The sequence below is a fragment of the Dermacentor andersoni genome, chromosome 3, assembly GCF_023375885.2.
Source record: "Dermacentor andersoni chromosome 3, qqDerAnde1_hic_scaffold, whole genome shotgun sequence".
NCBI classification, from domain to species: Eukaryota; Metazoa; Arthropoda; class Arachnida; order Ixodida; family Ixodidae; genus Dermacentor; species Dermacentor andersoni.
Window position 1 is genome coordinate 64,316,383 of NC_092816.1, and position 24,154 is coordinate 64,340,536.

The 24,154-nt window shown below is 48.5% G+C and overlaps 1 protein-coding gene across 1 annotated transcript; it reads left to right on the forward strand.

The window, feature by feature from the left end:
* Nucleotides 1-587: 587 nt before the first annotated feature.
* LOC129380732 (uncharacterized) lies at nucleotides 588-21,787 on the forward strand. Its single transcript, XM_055062581.2, has 5 exons — nucleotides 588-795; nucleotides 3,183-8,155; nucleotides 9,594-9,765; nucleotides 12,737-12,849; nucleotides 21,664-21,787. The coding sequence occupies exons 2-5, from the start codon at nucleotides 3,205-3,207 to the stop codon at nucleotides 21,672-21,674; spliced, it is 5,247 nt and encodes a 1,748-aa protein (XP_054918556.2). The 5' UTR covers nucleotides 588-795; nucleotides 3,183-3,204; the 3' UTR covers nucleotides 21,675-21,787.
* The last annotated feature ends 2,367 nt before the right edge of the window (nucleotides 21,788-24,154 follow it).

Genomic DNA, 24,154 nt, shown 5'->3' on the forward strand with positions numbered 1-24,154 from the left:
TTCACGGTTTGAGGTTCACTGCAATAATGACATTGAGGAGAACGAATGAAGTCGGCCCTGTGTGAATAAAAATTGAGCAGTGGTATCCGGCAACACATTGTGGTAAATAAAAACTACAAATCAGTACAGCAAGCCTCCAACCGCTTACACTGTTAAATTTGCATCTCCTTTGTCTCTCTTTCTCCATTTTTCTATTTTTTGCAAGATGGTTGCTGACTATTTACGCTGAGGTTCTTCTCATTTCTCCTTTAGCTTCATTCAATTGGCGCGTCTTGGCTCCTGGGATGGCCCCGCAATTAGCTGGTTTGTCTGTTGATCGGCTTTGGCGGCCAGCATACACACCACTGACTCTCTCTCAGGACTGAAAATTCATTTCCGATTATCACTAGGAGTAATCCACTCAATCCTATAGGTCAATTCCCAATAATGGGTATTAACAACAGTCTTATGACGATGATGCAGCGGGTGCCCTTCGAAATTCGCTCACATGGCGATGGTGGCGGTGGTCGTACCGTTTGTGACGCTCCTCGACGACTGATCTCAATGCCGATGCTCCCATCATTGGGCTGGCGTTGAGAGGAAGAAGAGGCGGCGCGGCCGCCGCAATGGCGACCCGGCGGCGCCCTTTTGCCTGGTCGCTGGAGCCCGCCTGAGACGTGCTCGTCCCACCTGGAGGACGCCGAACGCGCGTCCAGGCGGGCCCTACCACTAGCGGGGCACGGCCCGCCTGAACCCACCTCGAACGCCTTCGCTCCGTCGATCACGTCGTGACTTGACTCGTTTGTCTCCAGCCAGGTGAGAGAGGAGAACCGCGTGTGTTCCAGATAACAATGACACGCTGCAGTACGCTGTTGTGCAAGTTGATGGCCGTCACGAAGCAGTTCGAGCGAACAGGTATACGACGCGAAGAAACGACGTTGACGCCGAGAGCGGACTGACATGTGTGCGGAGGCGGTCTCTAAACATTAGCGACGATTGAGTGTCGGCGTGTAGTTGATCTGTGATTAAGCGAAGACTTTACACTAGAGCCCTTTGACTGCCTACAACCCAAAAATTGTCGAAAGATAGTATTCAGCATGTAAACCCATGCATAGGCACGGATTCGCAGTGTGTGGTAGGAGACTCTACGAACTAGGATAGTAGCGCTTTTGATGAACTGTTGCCTACCCGCTGTAACAGTATACAGATAATCTAATGGAGAAAAAGAAAGGGTCGAGGCAGAGCGGCACGTTGGTTGTCTTTAAAAAAGTTATAAAATATGTGTCTCTATAAGGCGAAGCAGCCTCCCACGGTAAAAACACTTTCGGGTTATGAATTACGAGCGCTACATTCTAAAGTGTGTTACGTAGCAGCGCGCGCGTCGTCTTACTCTATAGCAATACACAAACTGTCGACGTCACAACGTTTCCGGTGTGCGGCTAGAGTGAATGCGCTGGATGACTGGGCGACGTGAAAATAACATCGACAAGGGGGGCGTCCGTCCAGTGGCGTAGCAATGAGGGGGGCCGGGGGGCCGTGGTCCCCAGGTGCAAGGGGCCAGTGGAGGGGGGGGGGGGGGGTATCATATACGTCTGAAGACACCCCTCTTTCCGCGGGCTACACCCGGAGGGGGGGGGGGGGGGGGGTTGTGACAGAAGACCTATGGGCCCCGGGTGCCAGACGACCTAGCTACGCCACTGCGTCCGTCTATAAGTGTCAATCGTCACATCCGCCTCCAATGCCTTAGCCTAGCCAGTAGGCACTTCTACATCATATTTCCGAGGGATCACAGCTGCGGCATGGCTGCGCACAGCCAACGCGTCTTTTCTCAGCTCGCTGGACCCCCAGGCCAGGGCTTGTAACGTGCGTGATGCCCGACAGTGTAAGAGACAGTCGGCAAAACCCTTATGCTACATAAGGAGTGAACTAAGCACATATGAGAGACTAGAATCGAGAAATGCAGAATGGATGAAGAAATATCAGATGGGGAAGGAATCATGAGTGCTGCAACTTATTAGGTGGAATCTCAGTGGAAGGAACGAGACGGGGCGTTGGGACGCATATAGGAACGATAATGTTTGGTTTTTAGTGCCATTAGCATTTTCTACCCACTTCAGCCGTTTTGAGTCTATCTATCTATCTATCTATCTATCTATCTATCTATCTATCTATCTATCTATCTATCTATCTATCTATCTATCTATCTATCTATCTATCTATCTATCTATCTATCTATCTATCTATCTATCTATCTATCTATCTATCTATCTATCTATCTATCTATCTATCTATCTATCTATCTATCTATCTTCAACCGCTTCACAACCATCATCTACATGAATAGGGTACTTCAACAAAAAAACCGACAAAGAGCGTGCTTCGAGGTCCTATTCTCGCACTTCTTTCTTAAAGTTCGCCTCGCTGCGCACATAGTAACATTAGGATGCCCGCAGAAAAGCGGGAGGCTGTTGTTCGCGCGTGTCTCGCTTATTAAAGCCGTAAACAAACGTTTTGTTTTCTTCCCTGCGCAAGACATAAGATGTTATGCTGAGGAGACCGTACCGCGTACGTGAATCAATGTGACTACTCTTAAGCGGCGTGAACTAGTTTTCTTTCGAAGTGACATTTCTATGAGGGACACCTCGCTGAGTATGGTGACGCTATGTTCCCAACGTGTAACGCATATCGTCATGTGACCGTATCTGACATACTAATAGAAATATCCCCCATATTGAACCGGCGAATCGCAGCACAGACTCGAAAAGCCTTAGCCGCTTGCCCAATATGCCCTTTGGTTACGTCCATTACAAGTGTGGATGCGTAGCATGCGCCTTTCTGTTGCAATTAGCGCTTTACTTAGAACGACGGTGCGCGATTTTTCGTTAGCTAAGCGTGGGCACAGAGAGCACATGAAATAGGAACATGACCTTTTTCTGTTCGGGAGCACCCATTCACTTCTTGTATACGCTTCGACTTGCGCAACGCCTTCTCCCCATCGAATTATTTTTGAAAAGCGAATGCCGTTTCTTTTGTACATCGAAAGGGCTTTCTAGCCTTTTGTGCCTTAAAGAAGCGGCGATGTTTCTTGTCCAAGAGCCGCTTTCGTCACGTCGGCTTCTGGTGATGTAGACAACTTTTGGACTGTCTTTATAGGCAGAACGTTTCTCTTCTTTAGACAGATGATTGCATATCTGGTGGCGCAGGACCAAGCAAACAACCGCCACCATGAAGAAGCTGGCGTCGACGTCGAGGCAGCGCAAGGAGCAGGCCACCACCACCAACCTGGTGCACGTCAAGCAGGTGGAGAGTCGAAACACCCGTGGCGGCGTATTCCGGCGCACTGTGCAAAACCGAACGCGTTCGTGCGAGTCCACCGTGCAGTCCTCCGACAGCGTCCAGGAGGAAGAAGAGACCATGGCCGCGTCCAACCTGAGCAGCGAGGTGATCAAGAGTCGGGAGTCCACCACGGATACCGGCATGCCGCCCAGGAGCTCGCGTGAGCCGTCCGACAGCAGCCTGACGCTGAGCCTGCCCAAAGAGATCCGCACATCGTGGCTGGAGAACGAGCGGTCTTCCAAGTCGGAAATGGACGCCGCCGCTTCAGCCGCGCTCGCGAGATTGTCACCGTCACCGGGTGTGGTCCAGCTGCAGAGGACGCACACGTCAGAGACCCGGAGTACGGCCAAAAGCATATTCAGCACAAACAAGTCAGTCGTCATGGAGACACAGCGGAACAGCATTTCGACGCTTCCAGCGGGCCACGCGCCGCCGTCGTGCAGGCCACCCGACTACCCACCCGAGGTATCGACGGAGACGTCCGAGTACTCGGACGTCCACCAGTATCAGTCCGTGGATGGGTCGTTCAACTCGCACTCGGACAAGGAGTTTCGCAGCCTGTCCTCCAAAGCTGGCGCGCCCCAGGGCTCGGACATGTCTCTCGTCGGCATGCCGGCCACTGGGGCAGGCGCACGCTTGGGCAGTGAATCTTCAGTCGGGACAAAGCCGTTCGTGGTGTCGAGCCGAGTCGATGTCGACTCGGCCGAATCCCGCGACACAGTAGCAGGACTACCTCGCACTGGCGAGGAGGACGCCTTTCGAAACGGCTGGTTTTCTCAGGTGCAACAGGGATTCGTGATGCCAAGTGCCAGCGCGTCCCTCGACACCACGGCTTCCCGTGGCGGCGCCATAGATTTACCGTCAGCGACATCCCTGGAGTCGAACAAGTACTGGAGCGCTGACGTCCTTCCCGCCGTCAGTTCGTGCACCTCGGCAGCAACGGGACTTGAGAGCGATGAGTCCGGCGCGATTGCGAGGGACGACTACCAACGTCGCCTATCGGGCGTGCCATCGGCTGATACCGGTCCACTTCATGGTCACGACGGCGGACCCGTACTGAGGTCATCGAGTTTCAAGAGCGCCGTTTCTTCGGCGGCTTCTGAGCGTGACGCGGCATCCTCTCTTCAGAACATCCCAGGAAAAATGGCCGACTTATTCAAGGCGTTCGCAACGCCCGCCATAGAAGGCTACGAGGCTACGACCACCAGCAGCACCACGTTTCCCATGCCTAAGGAACTGACCTGCACAAGGACGAGAACAATCGAAAGTAAACCCGAGCAATTTCGCTCTTCTAGAGATATATCGACAACGACACGGAAAGAGGCTCACCAAGAGCACCCAGTAGGCCTTTCGACCTCGGCTGTGCTAGGTTCTACTGGAGTGACAGCTGCGGCGTCAGCTCTCCCTGGTGGTATTCCCGAACGTAGGTTCTCCCTTCAGGAAAGATCGGACGCCGCTTCCAAAGATAAACCAGCCGTCAGCGGCACACCAAGTGCGATTGCTTCGCACGAGCAACAACGGACAGCTACAGGCTCAGCGGAATCGGGTGTTACCGCGCCAAAGCCTTCTATACAAAGGCCTCCGAAACAACGAGCCGCCAGCCACACCCAGGTCGGCACGAAACCTCACGGGCTGCCCAGCGCAAGACATCTCAAGAAAGGGACTGAGAGCCGAACAACGACTCCATCTCTCAAGTCAAAAAGCCAGACCGAAGCTCTTCCTGGTATAGCAGCCAGTGCAGGATCGGCGATAGCGGCAGCTTCTTCTGTCGAACAGCCCCCCAAGTTCTTTATCGGAGCGCTAGTGCCTAGTGATATATCCTCGAAAGATGAACAACTCCGTGAGTTGACTGCGACAAGCCACAGCCCAGGTGGAGCATCGCCGCTTACAGGAGAACACGATAAACGCACAAAGACTGGTAGTCCGGCTACTGCTTCTGGGCGGGCCTCGCCTAAGGTGGGGAAGGGCGAGCATCGCAAGATTCCCTCAGCAGGAAAAGTATCAGAAGGGGTGGTCTCTCCAAAAGGCGAGCAACGTAAGAAGCATTCTACACACAGTCCGATAACGTCTGGTGCTGCGTCGCCTAAGGTATCAGCTGAGGGACGCGCCGAGCATCCACCAATACGCCGAACGGCAAGCGGGACTTCGTCACCCAAGGTACCGGCTGGCATACAGCAACAGATGCCCCCCGGTGTGCTGGATTGGAGGGGAATGGCAACGTCTGTTCAGCCGTCACTCGCCCCAATCGACGAAAGACTTGAGCGTTCCACAACTAGTTTCAGCATATCCGAAGTCGCGGCGCCAAAGCCGCCAGCGCATACGCTTCCTTCTACTGTAGATCGCCATGGCAGTGCCACGTGGGCTATCACGGCGACTACAGGAGCAAAGGCTGAAGTCGCAGCAGCGGCAGCTATTACAGAGGAGACGCCCCCCACAAAAGTCCAAACCCACTATCTTTCCGACGATGCCGCCGCTCCTGGTGTCGGTCAAACACCCACTTTTCCCGACAGCATCCGTATCGAAGCAGCAAAAATTGAGGGTAGCGCAGACAGAAGCACAGCTCACCTTGCATCCATCAAGGAACACTTAACTAGTTTGGCTGCCGACACAAACTTGGCAGCCGAGGTGCCTACAACTTTGATTCGACAGCCGACTGAAAAGCCTCCTGATGGAGAATCGACAGAACTCGAGCCCGGTGTTGTTGCTGAGCATAAGATCACACAGACCGTGATGCGTTCGTTTACGGTGATCCCTCTTACAGAAAAAGGTCCAGACAAAGAAAAGGAGACAGGCGTTTCACTGACTGCCACTTCTGACGCGCTTATTACCCAGAAGCTTGGAGAAATAGGCGCCGAATCCAGCGAGATTGATGTCGCAGTGCTTTCCGAAGACCATCGTGAAAAACCACCACAAACCACTGGAGAACCAAAGGGTGCAGGATTTGTGGGTGCAGCCAGGCAACTTGTAGAGCAACCTTACGAGGTTACTGCCCAAGAAGATAGTTTCCTAGTGGTCGGTTCAGAACTAACGCAACCAAAACGGTCTAAAGAGCTACAGAAGACACAAAAAACGGGGTTGAGAGAAATTTCGCGAAGTCTAGAGCAGGTGAAAAAGCCGCCACCGTTAGTACAGCTTGAGCGACCAAAGAAGGGAGGCAGTGAACTAGACCATGAAGATTTGCAAAAGATTGAAGTGCTGGGTAAGCCGCAGGATTGGTTAGATCACACACAAACCACGGAGCCTAAGGTAGCTTCGGGAGAATTTGTAGAGGCACTTTTTGCGGCTCCCGTTGACGCTTTTACTGAGGGTTCTAGAACTAGTATTGAGCAGACTATTGACTCATCACGCAGAGGTGTGACCGATGATCAATCTAAGAGAGCAGAACGTTTGGGTCCTGTTCCCGACAAAACAGTTACCGCCTTGAAGGATCTTTTCGGGGAGGAGCGCGTAAGACCGTCAGTTAGCACTCCCGTCTCAATAGAGGGCAGGGAACCTGGATTTTTATTCGAAGAATCTTTACGACGACCGACTGCAAGCTCATCTTGGGCGGAGGCTAGCACACAAGATGAGGAGCGTCGAAGAAGCTCCAGCGTCGGTTCGCCAAGGGCTGCGCTCACGGTATCCGCTGCGCCTAGCGACGACCTTCATCTTGCCATCGACCGTGGAGACAAGGTACAGGCCGAACAGCGTCGAAGAACGTCAACACCCAGCACTGCGCGTCCAAGTACTATAACAACCGGCACCCGCCCGGACGAAACTTCTTTAACTTCCGCCAGCGATGGCCGCGAGTTCGCCGGATCGACGTCTAAAGAGTTGCAAAGGGGTCCAAAAGACCGGTCTGACCCTTCGCCTACTTACGGCTCCACTGCAGCAAGTTGCAGGACACCTGAGCTTGACTACCACGGCGACGTGTCGAGGAAGAGCCAAGAGGTGACGGGGGAAGCAGGGGTCACGCATGAAGACCACACAAGCGCTTTACCAGCGGGCGTTTTTGTCGACAAGCACGACCAGCGAGTTGCCGGGCCTGCGCCCGAAGATACCGCTAGCGAACACGCAGTTACGGTGTCCGATTCGCGTGGCTTTCAGCCGTCCTTGGTAGAGGGCCTCTTCCAACAGCTAAGGCAGGGCGCGACCGGAAGACGAAAGTCCGCCGAGGTAGCTGCCGGCAAAAAGGCCGAGGAGCGCTCGGCGTTCGTCGAGACCGTCGTAACGAAACCGCGCGCAGAACTTGACATCGAAGGTACCGCGTCGGGAATCCCCGACGACATCGACGAGGACGCGGAGAAGACCAGAGACCTGTACCCGTTCTTCGCCCCCGAAGAAGACCTGCAAATGGCGGTGTCCGCCATGAACTTGCCGTCCGAACCTATCGACTTCGAGGCGTCGTTCGGCGGCAGGTCGACGCTTCGCGATGACCAAAGCTCGACCACTTTCCTGCCCGTGTCCTCAGGAGAAGTGCGCCAGGGGCACGGCTTGGGTCAGCGTGGCGGTGCGGCGGCTAGCGAGTCGCTCCGAGAAGGGTCAGCAGAATACGACCGGGAAGACGGGGCGGCGCGCGTGGCACTGTCAGACAGCGACATCGGCCAGCCTCCCATTGTAGAGATCGTTTTCACCGGGTCGCCGCCGCAAGTCCGAGGTATTCCCTGCACGGCTCTCGTGGAGATTCCGTCCGAACAGCGAATCTCTGTGGCACCGACGCGCGAGCTTCTCGAGCAGAACTTTTGGGAGTCGGAGTGTGGTCTCAGCCTAGGCGGTACGTTCATCTCCCTGGAGGACTCCGAGCCGCCCTCCAGGAGTTCTGTAATGCAGGCAGCTGCTCGCATCTTCCGCGCGGCATCACGTAAGTATCATCATGTTCAACCAGTTATCTCTTGGCTTGTAGCGCGAAGTGAACACGAACACGAACCTTTCTGGTTAGGTTTCTTGCAGAGCTTGTACGTGTTATTGCTGTTTGCTGCCCTGCCTCTTTCCGAATCCATTTCACAAAGAGGTTCTTACGATAAGCGTGTTCATAAACGTGGATGTATAAATATAAATTATGGGATTTTTACAGGCCAGAACCACGATCTGATTGTGAGGCACACCGTAATGGGAAACTCTGGAATAATTTGGACCACCTGGAGTTCTTTAACGTGCACCCAAATCTAAGTACACGAATATATTCGCATTTCTCCCCCATCGAAATGCGGTCGCCGCGGCCGGAATTTCGATCTCGCGACCTCCGTGCTCAGCAGCGCAACACTAAGCCACCACGGCGTGTCGCTCGCGAGTTGACTTTCAGCAAAAAAACTGGCGGACGCGCCTTTCCTTTTCCTGCCTCGCATACTCTCGACAAACCCTTGCTTGGGCGTGATCGTGACCACGTGTAGAAGCGGTGGCTCGATTTCCTTTTTCATCTTCCCGAAGGCAACCTTCACTTCATCGCGGACCGAGAGGCGTGGCCATCGCTTTCAATGCTCTCCTACGTACGTCTCAGGCCCTCTGCGCGTGCGCAGTATACCGCGTGTAGCCGTCTGTAAGAACCACGGGTGACTGCGTGCGCCGCCTTCCGGTGCGTCCTTAATTAGACGTTGTGCATAGAAGGCGAAACCATGACGGAAGCAATCCGAACATATTGGTAGTTTATTTCAGAGTATTCAACGCGGTGTATATAAGCAACAGAGCGCGCCTGTCTATGCTGCTTATGCCGTCCCTCGTCAGTTGCTGCGGTACAATTTTCGCGACTAATCATGCACCAGCTAGCCCAGCAACCTGTTTCATCGAACGATATAAAGCACCTCTTGTTCCTGCTCCTCGGACGTCTCCGTATTCATCCCAGGCGATCGAACTATCCCGGCCTGACTGATCCTCGTTCACGACCAATCAATCCAATCAGGTGATATGCTAGATCTGTGTGGTTGCCTGTATACGAGTAGAGCGAATTCGTGGGGCTGGTTGATACGCCATACTATAAAATCCAAAAACATGGCATGGCGCAAGATTACGAAGACGGAGGCGAAGAAACCGACAGGACAATTTCACACTTTACGAGTGTTAATTCATTTATCTCGTTGATTCCCTCGTTGCGTGCTCGTTTATTTCTCGTTCTCTCTAATAACACTACCATACCAGTCGCCTTCTTCGTTCGCGTCGGAGTCGACCATCCTCTTGCGCTATATAGTTTCGTATTATATGACATCTCTAAATCATCGTTCGGAAGTATGCAGCGTTTCGCTCAGTGTGAGCGATCGAGCGCTGCAGCGCCTGACGCCTCTACGTGTGACTGCGGTTGGTCGCAGCGCTGCTCGGCATGTTTCCGGTGCAAGAGGAGAGTCCGCTGAACGTGCCCGTGCTGCCGCGCGACTACCCACCGCCGGCGCCGCCCCAGACGGTCGCCGAACAGTGGAAGGAGCCCGAGGAAAAGGCCTCGAAAGAGAGAAAGATCAAAGCGGTGCCCCAGCGCATAGTGAGGTGAGTGCTGCCGCAGCTTCGGCGCTATACGTACCGGCTTAAACGCATACTACGAAAAAGGAGGGGGTATTTCAGCTGTACCAGTAACTTCTTATAAGGTACCCCCCCTAAAACTATAAGAAAGAAAGGTCACTATTCCCTTGCAAAAACTCTTGGTGAACAGCTAAAAAAAGCAAAATAAAAAAAACAACAACAGAAAGACAGGTGGCGACGCCGCCTTGAAATTCTCGTACCAGCTTCCCGCGACGTCATGAATTTTGACGACGTCTGCTTGGGCCTATCTCGAAATTTCATCGGCAAGAAGAATCGTCCGCGTTATATTCTAGGAGAGCAGAATGCTGAATTTGAAGAATACTGAAGTTTCAAAGACTTTTTACCTGGCCACAACCACCGAAATACGAAAAAAAAAATATGTTCTGAAATTTGTGACGTCACACTGGCGCACTGAAGCTGGCATTCTAGCGTGAAACTAAATATTAAATAATGGCGTTGGTCTTCATTTCCTGCTCTAGTAATGGACCTTTTAACGCGGAATTTACGAAAATAGAATTTTAAAGAAATACTTTGTCTGGACTGATTTAATGATCCACACTATAGGGGCCACTGACGCTTCTTTTTCAGAAGTGAGCCGCTCAGCTGGTTCAACGTGGTTTGTGACGGTAAAACAGCGCAGAAAAAAAAAAAGAAAGATAGCAGTCAGTGCTTTCTGGTCCGCGCGGTTCTTGCTTTGCGTCCGTCTTCGTTTTGTGCGCAGTTTTACTGTCACGAGACATATTTTCCGAGTTAGAAACTGCCCCGCACGCTCATGTCACGTAACGGAATAACACTTAGCAAGTATTAAGGCTGGGAAACACTCATACGAGGAAAGCATTGAAAAATAACAAAATAGCCCTCTTCCTTCGCTAACCCACAGGTCGAATCGAGTCCCTGCACGTTTAAAAGTGACCCCCCAGCTGATATTTCGAAAGCAGAGTCAAAATTACCTGACATCTCAGAAAGAAATACGGGAGAGCGAAGCGTTCATAAGTTCTCGCGCTCGCGCACGCGAACCCGCAACCTCCGGACCCCATCGAAGACACAACAATGTTCTCTCTTTCCCCCATCATACCTTGCCTTATTGCTACACGACGTCATGTTAATGTGAATGACGCCAGGTCAGGCACTTCGAAATCAACTTTAATATCGCAATTAAATATGGTACGCCGCCAAGGTTTGTGAGTGGTGGCGCTGGCTAATACTACCAGAGTGAGTTCTAGCAGTAAAACATACGTAAATACCCCAGAAAGTGGGTAGGAAAACGGCGGCGCGGTAGCTCGATTGGTAAGAGCATCGCACGTGTAATGCGAAGATGTGTGATCATTCCCCACCTGCGCAAGTATTTTTTTTTTCGATCCAGTTGCATCTCCATTAATTTATAATTTTGTTTAATTCAATTAGTAAGCAGAAATAATTTCCTCTATGTTGCCTATGATGTCTTTGATTGTTGGCTCTTCTTATGATATGATATTATATGTATATAATAATTTAATTATGGGGTTTTACGTGCCAAAACCACTTTCTGATTATGAGACACGCCGTAGTGGAGGACTCCGGAAATTTTGACCACCTGGGGTTCTTTAACGTGCACCTAAATCTAAGTACACGGGTGTTTTCGCATTTCGCCCCCATCGAAATGCGGTCGCCGCGGCCGGGATTCGATCCCGCGACCTCGTGCTCAGCAGCCTAACACCATAGCCACTGAGCAACCACGGCGGGTTTATATGTATATACATACCGGGTGTTTCAGCGAACGCTTTCATATTTTTTTTAAAGGTTGCCTGTGACAGATAGGACAATTCTAGTTCATGAGCTGGACTACTCGAATAGGCGGACATTACTTGCTAAAATAAATTGAAATGCATAATCGACTCATTAACAAGAGAACACTAATTACTTTCTTAACTAATTACTTTATGGCCCATATTACAATTTACAAATTCTAGCCGTGGAGTTCGCAAGGCAGAATGAATTCTTAGGATGACACCAGTTTCGAGGTATTAATTCCCGAATATTGCGGAGAGATGCATTGGCGTTCCAGTTACTTTCTTAACAAGACGTCGTTTTATGCATTGAAGCACAAAAGTAACACAAAGTAATCAGTTAAAAGCAGAAGTAGTGAATTTTTGTCAATTAGTCGATTATGCATTTCAATTCTGTGTGCAAGTAGTGTCCGTCGCTTCGAGTAGACCACCTCATTATATATATATATATATATATATATATATATATATATATATATATATATATATATATATATATATAGTCATATCATAAGAAGCCAACAAACACTGACACCAAGGATAACATAGGGGAAATTACTTGTGCTTAATAAATAAAATAGAGAAATGATAAATTAATGGAAATTAAAGTGCATGAAAAAACAACTTGCCGCAGGTGGGAACCGAACCCACAACCTTCGCATTTCGCGAAGAAAAATTGGCTGTATTATCATACTTCTACAATTATATATATATATATATATATATATATATATATATATATATATATAATTGTAGAAGTATGATAATACAGCCAATTTTTCTATTTTTCACTTTGTGTACCTTTTATTGCGATATGTGTTCGTTTTTATCTCTACAACTGTTGCGTTTAGATGGAGCTGGCAAAGGCGGGTCGAATTGCCGTGTCGGGTTGAAAACTGGCACGTCGGACCGAGCGAGCGAACGTCGAGACGAGTTCGGTGATCTCGCCTGCTAAGGCGCGAATGTGACCCTCCCTGTGACCCGTCGCGAGGCGTGCAAACGCAGCGCGCGTTCGCGACGGGTCGGCTCGACTTCCGATTCGACACGCTCGCGTCGACTGCACGTAATGTGAAGCCCACCGCTCCAAAAAGAATGGGCCGAACCGCGATTGTCCGAAGAGCGAGAGCGCGTTGCCGATAGGTGGCTGTCCGTGTGTGCCTCCCCTGCCGCAGCACTATGAGGAGCACCCTGGACTCGGTGGCGCCGGTCATCGCCCTGTCTTTCGCCCTGTTCGCCTTCGTGACGGCCGCCGCTCTGTTGCTCAGCCGGGATGGCGACGAAGTCTGTACGTGAGCCTGCACGCATGCGCTGCCTCTTCTTACCTTAAGCGACTCCATTTTGACATCTAGGCATGGAGGAAGGAAACTGAGGAGAGGCCCTACCCCTTCCGCGCGCTAGGAGAAAAGTGTGGAGGAAATGACGTAGTAGGTTCTCCTTTGTTTTGCTGTCCTTTTTTTATTTCTTTGATGTAGTGGCCCCGCCTTTCAGGCCACAATGGCGGCTTTGTTATTGTTCTGTGCGCTCACACGTGTTGCTCCGTAGGTTTCGTACCGTGGCAAAGGCGCCGTGCAGGCAGGTTTGCGTTGGTCTCCGTGTTTTGTTGCGCTGCGTTACCTGGACCGTGCTCAACCGGAAGTTGCTGTGGCCAGGTGGGACAGGAGGAACTAAAGTTCGTGAAATGAACGCGCATACAACGCTGTACGCAATGTACCGCGCCACGGCAATACCAACGGGCGAAGGAATATCCGCGGGAAATTTTGCCCTCTTTGGCGGAATCATGCTAACGTGCTAACGATTGTTTAGTATTGCTGCGGAGCGCGCGGGCCCGAGCAGCACGGTTGCGCGCAGCGCGGCGTGGTTTCACGAGAAATGTAAACAAGAGAGGAGAGCTGGCCCGACAGGCGGAGCAACGCCATGAGCAACGCCAACTTCCGGCTTCACTTTCGCTTCGCAAAGAGTGACGTCAGGGCCTCTCCCGAGTTTCCTTCCTCCGTGCATCTAGGTCACGGGACGGGAGGCATTACGTAGACGTCGCTGCGTAGGTGTCGTTTGCTCGTTGTCGTCGCGATACCCAGTGACCCGAGTTGAACGTTGAAGAGGTTCGATGAAGAGCGGTGCACATATCCAGTGAACTCGGTGGCACGTTGGCCCACATTTTTCAGACTGCGCTATCTTCAGGAGTGGCTCGCGAAAACGGGGGAAGGGGGGGGGGGGGGGATACACAATACAGAAAACTGGGTTGGGCTGGACAGGAATGTTTTCCAACGCGGGCTTATTGGTGAGCTGCCTGCTCCTAAAGTTTACGTACTACGTACGTGACGTCATTGGTGAAACGGATGTTGCGCATCCGCCGCCGTGACCACGAGCGGCGCTGGCGAACACTCCCCGAATTGCACGCACGTAAATACCCAAAGAACGTGGACTTCGGAACCGCAGCCGCCGTCGGAAAAGCGGTAGTGCAACGCACACGTAACGCGGAGGTCGTGGGTTAGACTCCCACCGACAGCAAGTTGTTCTTTAGGAGAGTATAGGCTTGGGCTGGTTGGTAATACACAGTTACACTGGAAGCATAGCGCGGGAAGAACGATCGACAAAGACTAGACAGGACAAGCGCTAAAATTTTCTTTGGCGCTTGTCCTGTGTAGTCTTCGTCGATCGTCCTTCCCGCACTATGCTTCCAGTGTAACTAGTTGTTCTTTCATCCGTTTTTCGTTTTTCTTTAGCTCGTTATTTCCACGCTTTAATTGAAAGTTGCAAGTGACTACCCTTATGCTTTCTTTGGCTTCGTTTTCTGATAGATTCGCATGGTTCTAACTAAAAAAAAAAGCATCGATCCCCTCAGTTCCCCTTCCTCACGTTTTTTTTTTTTTTTTTTACGTTAAAGGAGGAACGTTGAGTACTGACACGACTCTACCACTTGCTCCTCGTACATTAAATAATGATACACAGCAAGCATATGAAGGCTGGAAAACATCAGCTGTACTAACCCGATTCTAAAGTTGCATGGTCTCGAAATGCTGGACATGGCGTCATCGACTTTATCGTGACGTCACGGCACAGATTGAAATTTGCAGACTGCGTGTAGCAATAACACACAGCCATGATGACGTGGCTGGCGAGAAATGAAAAGAAGATAGTCAACGAGAGAGCCGCGCGTGATTTTTTCTGGCGGCGATCGCATGTTGCAGCCGCACAGCGATCGCAAGAAGAGAGCCGGTGTGTCATGACGTCATAATGAGGCCATCTCCTGGTTACCGATACCGAAACTGGTGTGCAGAAACAATAAGTACTATACCAAATTATTTAGGGCGCTCTGACGCCTGCCAATATTTCTTTCCGTGGTTTAGAAGGTTTCGATCTCCATTTAACGCTAGAAGCGAGTGGAAAAAATGTAATTTAGGTACTCCTTTACAGGACCCCTCACCAGGCCCCGCCGGTTATTTCGGTTATACGCTATAATAATAATAATAATAATAATAATAATAATAATAATATTTATTGCCACTTTGTAGAGGATACAGAGAGGTTCAGGCCCGTCAAAGCCAACAGGAGGCTTGAAGGACTGGGCCCGGCAGTTTGCGGCAGAGGTTACAAAATGGCAACAACAAGCAAAACATTGAAAGGAACAATAGGTTCAGCTGAAGAAATAGAAAAACAAGGCAATCACAAAGCCAGTACCAAGGACATCCGTACTAACTCCAAGGAAGCAAAGCTTATAATACATAATCTCATACGTCTAAGCATCAACTGCAAAAGAACAAAAGAATCAACTCAATGTTCTCAAGTGGGTTTTTAGGTTCCGCATAGAGTTTATAATAATAATAATAATAATAATAATAATAATAATAATAATAATAATAATAATAATAATAATAATAATAATAATAATAATAATAATAATAATAATAATAATAATAATCTGATCGAAGATTTGTAATGTGCAATCTAACACACAATGCATGGTCAGCGCAATAACTGCACGACGCTTCTATCAAGGAGAAGGAGTTAAAGGTGACTTCATGACGCCTCGCTAGACGTCATCCCCCCTTGCTGCACACAGTACCACCGCTGTGGGTGTTGCAAAGCGCCTGACGGGGAGCGTTCTACCACCAGGCTTTATAAAATCGTTTTAGTAGTAGCCGAGACAGAAGCAAGTGAAATGTCGAAGCCCATGTTGACAGGAGAAAAATTCACCGATGATTACGATACTCCTTAATGCTAAATTTGAGCACAGCTGTATGCGTGATTTCATTTCGCGATATACTGGCTGGCGCGGACAATCTTTCACGTGCGGCACGTTGCAAACGGGGAGAAGTGCAGCGCGACCGCCTCGCTAATCGGGAGATCGCGAGAGGCGGCGTGTGGGCGCGATTCACGGCAGCCGCCGCAGACAGATCTCCCGCTCATGTAGCACTTTGTTTTCATACAGATAACGCGAGCTACTCTGGCGCCACCTCGTAGCCATCGTCGCCGCAAAGGCGTCTTGAACGGTGCTTTTCTTCTCAAGCTTTCGCCATACCCTTCTCCTCCGCTCTCCGCCTCATGGTTGTGAAATTTAACTCTTGCGTGCTTTCTTCATTTCATGTTACTGCACTCAATTGCTAACCTTCTTTGCAACGTCTTTTGTAAATACTGCTAGAATGTTACACACACACACACACACACACACACACACACATATATATATATATATATATATATATTTAAAGCTTCTTTATATTTCGCACTTTGATGTTGCTACTTGAGATGTTTGCTATTCCCATTATGTATTTGAATCTGGTATTTTTTTATTCACATTTATACTACGACTTCATCATGTTCATTGTTTGACCTTGTGCCCTTCCTGTAATAATCCCTTATGGGATTGGCAGTATGTTCTAAATAAATAAATAAATAAGTTATGCTGCTAGAAGAATGCAGGAGATTTACATACACTTGCAAATACGTGAGGCAATGAAGCCACATTTCTAGGTCTTAATTTATAGCTCAGAGAAATAGAGAGTTATGATCTTTAATAAATAATAAATAATACCGCGGTATCAACCCAGCAGGTCATGCCCACAGTAAATCACTATAGATACCTGAATAGGTACATAAACGAAGGAAAGATCTCTACTCAGACATCCATGAGTGTAATCTGAGAAGTAAGGGGAAACGAAATGTAACTATAATAAAGAATAGGTTAGTTTAGGATTTAAATAAGTATGATATGGCGCGAAGAACTTGTAAAAGAACAATTGGTGCTAGCGCTAACGTTCAGAAGTTCCATTCTGTGAAAATCAGAGTATTTGTTGCGGTTGGAAACTAACCAGAAGTCTGTGGGGTGAGTGTTATTTGGGGCCCACGGTAAATAAACCACAAATGACGCAGTGCAAGGTGACATGGGTTGAACCTATTTTGATGTCAGAGAAGCACAAAGCAAAATTGTTTTTGAAGAAAGACGCAGGAACATGGATGAATAGAAATGACCTGCTAAAAATGCACACATATCCGTACCTCAACACTGTGCACCCAGAATGAAGGAAGAGGTCCAGAAATGTTGCAACCAAGTACAAGGTAACTGAAAGTACAAATAGACGAGTCATCAAAAAGAAAATGAGAGAAACAGATACGATATAAATTGAATGCAAAATATGGAAACAAAGAAGTACACAGAGATTTACATATACTACAAAAGAGAAATCAGGGAAGAAAATTCACGATAACAAAAAAAAGGGCAGTGAGGCCCGAGCCAGCTGCCTGAGGACAAAAAAATAGGCACCGAAACAAATATTCGCAATACGATGAGGCATATGTGTCTGCTGCAGCAAAAGTCCGGAGATGACTCAGCACATTTTAATGGAATGCCAAGAACCACAAGGAACGTCCGCTTCCCAGAAGCGCTCGGATTGACAGCGAATGAAAGCACTAATTAGTCACCAAGAGATGCTTAGAGTACTGGTGGCAAAAAAGCATGGAATAAATCGATAGAGATGGGGTCGATACAGGCGTGCAATACAGAGATAGTGGTTATAATGAGGAGAAAGAAAATCGAGAGACAGGAAAAAAATGATTGACTGCAGTATACGTAAACCTTGATTAGCTCAAGCAGTCTAGGTGACAACCGTTTGACTCGTGTAAGGGCCGCACCCCCAAAGTGGCAGCCCAAAAGTTTGGAAAAAAAATTCCATCAGAAAAGCAATCGCGTTCAGTTCTCCGACGCTGCGCGCGCGCATTGGCGAATTTTCGCGTGCTACGTACTTCGGCGTGCCGCCACTAGATGGTGAGAGTTGCGCGTTGACTTCTGATGCAATGATACATCAGGGGATCCGGGGTGTGCAGTAGTCGCCGGCCGCACCGGCACCACTTTGACCAAAAAGGTTCGGTCCCGTGTAACGGTCGCACCTCGTCAAAATTGTGAAAGAAGTGCGACCCTTACACGAGTCTGTACGGTATTTGTTACCGCCTCGTTCCAAATGAAACGCCAATAGAAATCATCATCAGGCAAACAGTCGTGTGTGTGACGGCAACCATAAGAGGACGGCACGACGACGACATGGTGACGACGACAGCTGCACATGGTGACGAGAACACCGGCGAGGCTAAAGCACGACAAAGTCTACCTGGGCCGATGCCAAATGTAGTGCGCTAAGTATACCAGGTCGATAACGAAATCGGTGCAATTTGACATTGATAGAAACATGCACTTTGGTGAACTGGTTGCCTTGTTTTAGTGCGATTAGGATTTTTAGCATACTTCCCGCACTTTCCGGTGTCTGTCGGTGAACGTCTCTAACCATTTACCCACCAACTTGGGTCGCTGGATAGTCCATGGTCTAATGGGTAGAGTATTTAGCTGCTGTGCTGAAGGAACCGGGTACGGAACCAACCGTCGAACCAACCTGATTTACTAGGTATATGTGCAACTGGCTCTACATCGCTCTTCAGTGAACTTCGTTCACGTCAACATGGATTACAGGGTATAATGCCGCTGGGAATGTCGACGCTCTTTAATGAACCTCTTTGAGGCCAATTTTGGTCATTGAGCATGTGCCGATCTTAATGAACCTCTCTGACACCAGCTCAGGTCACTGCTATATGTGCCTCAGGTCATGTGCAACTCTTCAATAGCAAAAAGGTAGTTTAAAATTTATCCGGTGCAGGGCGGTATCGATCGAAACCATGTCGCATGTATTCAAGCAGTCTATAGTCTGCATATACAGGGTGTTTCAACGAACACTTCCAAAAATTCTTACAGGTTGTCTGTGGCCGATAGCACAATTCTAGTTCATGAGCTGGTCTATTCGAAGCGGCGGACGCTACCTGTACAAAAAGTTAATATGCCTAATCGACTAATTAACGAAAATTTACTAAATTAACTTTCTAAATAATTACTTTATGACCCATATTGCAGGTTAGAAATTCCAGCCGCGGAGTTCGCAAGGCGGATCCACTTGGAACGGATTTTCGGGTTGACGCCAGTATCGAGATATTAATTCCCAAACTTTGCGGAGACGGTGCATTGGCTTCAGTGCATAAAACGACGTTTTTTTTAAACAAAGTAACTGGAACGCTAGTGCATTTCTCCGCAAAGTTCGCTCATTATTATCTCGAAACTGGTGTCATCCTAAGAGTTTGTTCCAAGTGGATCCGCGTCATTTTGAGTAGTCCACCTCATGAACTAGAATTGAGCTATCTGCCACAGGCAACCTTTCAAATATTTTGAAAGCGTTCGCTGAAACACCCTGTATATTCACACATGTGCCACGCACGAACTTCGAGGCGCCTCCGCTAGACGGCGCGGCGCGTCTTGAAGGAAGCGCGTGTGTCACTACATTATGTCGCTACATTGCTTCAATGCTAATCGCTTTAACGTCGACATTGATCCTGAGATGGGTCCTGCCAGAATCTTTTTCATTATATGCATACGTAAACGCGCTAAAGACATCGAAAGAACATAGCGCAGACTGAACGTGCGCTACTAACAACTGCATTCTTGCGATTTATAGACATACTACCTATCGGAAATGGCAAGATCGACGAATGCTTCGCGTTAGAAAATCGCTTCTACAAATGCTAGGACGGAGTGGCAGTGGCAGCTCTGTATCTCCGAGGCGGGTTTATTTATGCGCAAACTGGTTGCAAATTAATTGGTTCGTTAGATTTGACTTCCCAAAGAAACACCGGGTATATGACAGACGCCGTAGTGGAGGGCTCCGGATTAATTTGAGGAGCACCTAAATCGAAGCGCACGAGCGTTTCTTGCATTTCATCTCTATCAAAATGAGGGCGTCGCGGCCGGTTATCGAACCGGCGACCTCGTTCTCAGGAGCAGAACGCGGTAGCCAATGATCCACCGCAGCGTGTGACGAGCTTGTTGTACCAACAATCATAACACGTCGACCAGGGACATAGTAGTTCGGACGACTAAATGTAATCAAGGTATGCCGATAACTGATTCACAATTTTCGAAACGCTGCTTGATACGAAGTGCACATAAGTGACCCTATGAACCAACACACGTGAACGCACCATTTCGCAAGTACAGAGCGGTCCACCTTTGAGTAGGGCGCCCGAGCAGCCAACTCTGGTAGGACGTGTCAGAAGCCTGCTTAGTTCGAGGTAACGCGTGCAAGAGCGTCCGCGGCCTCACAGATGCGCAAGAATGCGCTTTTTTGATACTGAGATAGTGAGATAGTGATACTGAGATGCGGACGCTGAAGGCGTACTTGCGCCGTCGCCGTTGTCGTGCTGTCCCGCTGTTGACGATGCATGCGCCGCATGCGTGCACTAAGGCGAAGGCCTCCAGATATGCGCAACGCGTTTCTGCGAAGCTTTATTTGTGCAAACCTAAAAATGTCGAACCGTGAGAGAAGTGTTAACTACGCCACCGCGTAGGACACGGTTCATAAAACAGCAATACCTGCTCTTTTGGCCTATGGGCACTTTGGTAGCTTGTAGTTTATTATATCTTCGCTAATTAGGACTACCCGCCGTTGTTGCTCAGTGGCTATGGTGTTGGGCTGCCGAGCACGGAGTCGCGGGATCGAATCCTGGGCACGGCGGCCGCATTTCGATGGGGGCGAAATGCGAAAACACCCGTGTACTTAGATTTAGGTGCACGTTAAAGAACCCCAGGTGGTCAAAATTTCCGGAGTCCCCCACTACGGCGTGCCTCATAATGAGAAAGTGGTTTTGGCCCGTAAAACCCTGTAATTTAATTAAATTATTTATGACTACCGCATATTACTGTGTTTCAATATAAAGGAAGTCGTTGACCGCGCTTCCCACATAACTTAATTATGCGACAAAAGCTAAGAGGTACGAAGAAATACGAAGAGGTGCTAAACTGTACGGTGTACGGAGAAGTTAGACAAATCGAAACAAGCTAGCGTAGCTGTCAGCATTCGGTAAAACTGGCTTCTCCACAATAAGAATCGTTGTGGGGAGAAGCTCGCTTCACGTCAAAATATAGACAAGCGCGTCACGCAGCATTGTGCCACTGTTTTCGTGATGCTCAGCGGATGGAAATTCCCCTCAGCCTCGGTCCAGCCTCGATTCAAGTCCGTGCATAACTTAGATTGGGAAAGGAGGCGGGTGGGGAGGCGTCGTTCAACAGCACAGTAGGGGATGGGGGAGGCCATATAATTAAGGACGCTGGATTATTTCAATTAGCATTCTCGAAGAACTTCACCCACTTGGCGGTATGTATGTATGTATGTATGTATGTATGTATGTATGTATGTATGTATGTATGTATGTATGTATGTATGTATGTATGTATGCATGCATGCATGCATGCATGCATGCAACCTCTTTCAGGCCGCTCTTCAGCGAAAAAAACACCTTTTAAGATTTCTCCGGTTCTGGGCAAAATTTCCGTTCTTCGTCTGCGGTGGACACTGAAATTCTACGAAACAAACAATAAACGATATCGTTGTTGTTGTTGTTGTTGTTGTTGTTGTTGTTGTTGTTGTTGTTGTTGTTGTTGTTGTTGTTGTTGTTGTTGTTGTTGTTGTTGTTGTTGTTGTTGTTGTTGTTGTTGTTGTTGTTGTTGTTGTTGTTGTTGTTGTTGTTGTTGTTGAATGCTAACCAGTGCTCTCTATCTCTGGTTCCGCAGATCACCTGTAATGTCTCACGGTACCTGGATTAGTTTGTGTACAATGGACCAAAAGATCGACTTTCTTTTTGTTTTGATATTTTGTGACGTTGTGAATTCAATTAAACGCATCGAAAGCTCCGTCTGTCGGTGTGATGTCGTCGTTCGCCCTAACTTCACCCTAAACCCGCATTTTTTTTTACATTCAAACGTAAACATAACAATAAACACGGTTTTGCGTTTCCAGTCTACGAATTAAATTGCACTAAATTTGCGTTCCTAGTCAATCCCGTTCTCAACGTCAAAATAAGACAGGCATCGTTTAGAAGCCTCTCTTTGTGACTCTTCCTCTATAAAAATTGGCACACATTTCCTCTACCCTCTCCTGGATAAGCCAAAGCAAAGTGCGCTGATTAGTTTATGATCATCATGAGCTCACGCCTACTCGCAGGTCGCCTTCGAACAGATGGGTGAACCATACCCGCCTGTATGAACATCTTGAAGGGGCAGCTCAAGACGACAAAGACAGAAAGCGGGAAAGGCACAGGACAGCGCTGAACTCGCAACTAACTTTATCGGAAAGCGTACACAAACATAAGTACTGCCACCTTGCTTGCATTTTCTAGCATCAGTGGTGCATCTGTTAGTAGTTTTCTCGAGATTCTCTCTTTTTACTTAGCTTCAACTTTTCTTGAATGGAAGGGAAATTTATTCCGACAAAAATCTGGCATTTGCATTGGCTCCCAAGTTGCTCTCCAGTACCAACTAACATTTTCCTAGGCAGGGTTGACAGGAGTATAAAAAGTAACCTAGACGACCAAACGATCAAATTACTGTGATATGTTGATTTTCTGGTCTTTGTGAATAAAGCTCATTTCCAACAAACGGTTGATAACGTAGTTCAAGTGTTCCACAAATGTGGCTCAGAAGTCACACGTGAACTGCCAGATAAGAACGAGCTGCAATTTTTTTAGATACGAGGCTTAAACTAACTGTTAAGCATGTGTGCTGGATGTATTGCCCAAGGTCATAATTTTTTTTTTATTATTTTAATTCAACACATTCAGAGGTGGTAAAAAATGGCATTGCATTTTCGGTGCTCCTTTCAGCACTTTGGAAATCTTGTTTTCAGCAGACTTCTGAGAGTTTATTAATATAACGAGCGTTTCAGAGCGGTAGGTTTTCGGGAGGACGCTATCCGGGTGAACCGTGCAGAAGCTTGCTAAGAGTGTAAAATTAGGAGCGCCTACAAGAATAAGTAATTCAGAGCCTGCTGAAAAGAAGAAATGAGTAGTTGTAATTCCATATGTACTTGAACTATCACACAGCCTCAGGAATGTAGCATTCAGGTTTGACGTAGAGCCTCATTTTTTTCTGCCCCTAACAAGGTAAGCAAAATTTGCGGAAAGATTGTTAGGAATTTGGCACAGGCTGTCTCCACTGTTACTAAGAAAGGCTACACTATTAAGCACCCGTCCCCACCTGTGCATTGTAGAATGAGCGTTGTTTACCAGCTTCCGATTTCCTGTCTGCATCGCCCAAACCGGTTTATGCCTGGACATTATATTGTCTGAGCACAGGCGCTCGCTAGCGGGTAATGCCTACTCACATGTCGCGCGGCATTGCCCTGAGCATGGGTGTGCTATGAAGAATCTATGAAGACGCCACAACTCTTTCCGTATATCAGACTACGATGGAAAAATACCAGGAAAAAAGGGATACGTTGTGTAAGCATGCCTTCATTAACTTTGCATGACAGTGAGAGAGAGAGTCAACTTTTATTATTTTCAGCAATCATGAGGGCACGCAGCCTCCCTCCGCCTAGCAGATGGCCGAGATACCCCGGGGTCTCAGCGGTTTCTTAGACTAACTGGGTGGCCAAGACTGATCTCGCTGGTCTGAGCTGAGCAGCAGGGTCTCCCACTGCTGTCGGTTTTGAATTTTGCGGCTCTCGAAAGGCAGTGAATTTGCATTTTTAGATCGCTTCATAGTATAGCATTAGATTGCAGGTTTTTGCTGTTTCCCTGTGCACTGACATACCATCGAAAGGAGAGCACGTGAGTATAGGTTAAGGGGGGCTGGGGGTACTTAAAAAAATAAATTAAATTATGGGGTTTTACGTGCCAAAACTACGATCTGGTTATGAGGCACGCCGTAGTGGGGGACCCCGAAAATTTGGACCACCTGGGGTTCTTTAACGAGCACCTAAATCTAATGTACACGGGTGTTTTCGCCTTTCGCCCCCATCGAAATGCGGCCGCCGTGGCCGGAATTCGATCCCACCACCTCTTGCTTCAGCCGTGGTAGTACTTAGGTTTGTGTATGCTTTCTAATAAAGTTAGTTGCGAGTTCAGCGCTATCCTGTGTCTTTCCAGCTTTCTGTCTTTGCCGTCTTGCTGTTGAACCAGTACAAGTTGTCCAAGTGTCGATTTTTTTACCCGCTTATATGTTTACTATGCCTTCCCAATTGCTATGCAGTGCAAGGGACATGCTCTCGCTGGTCGGACGACAC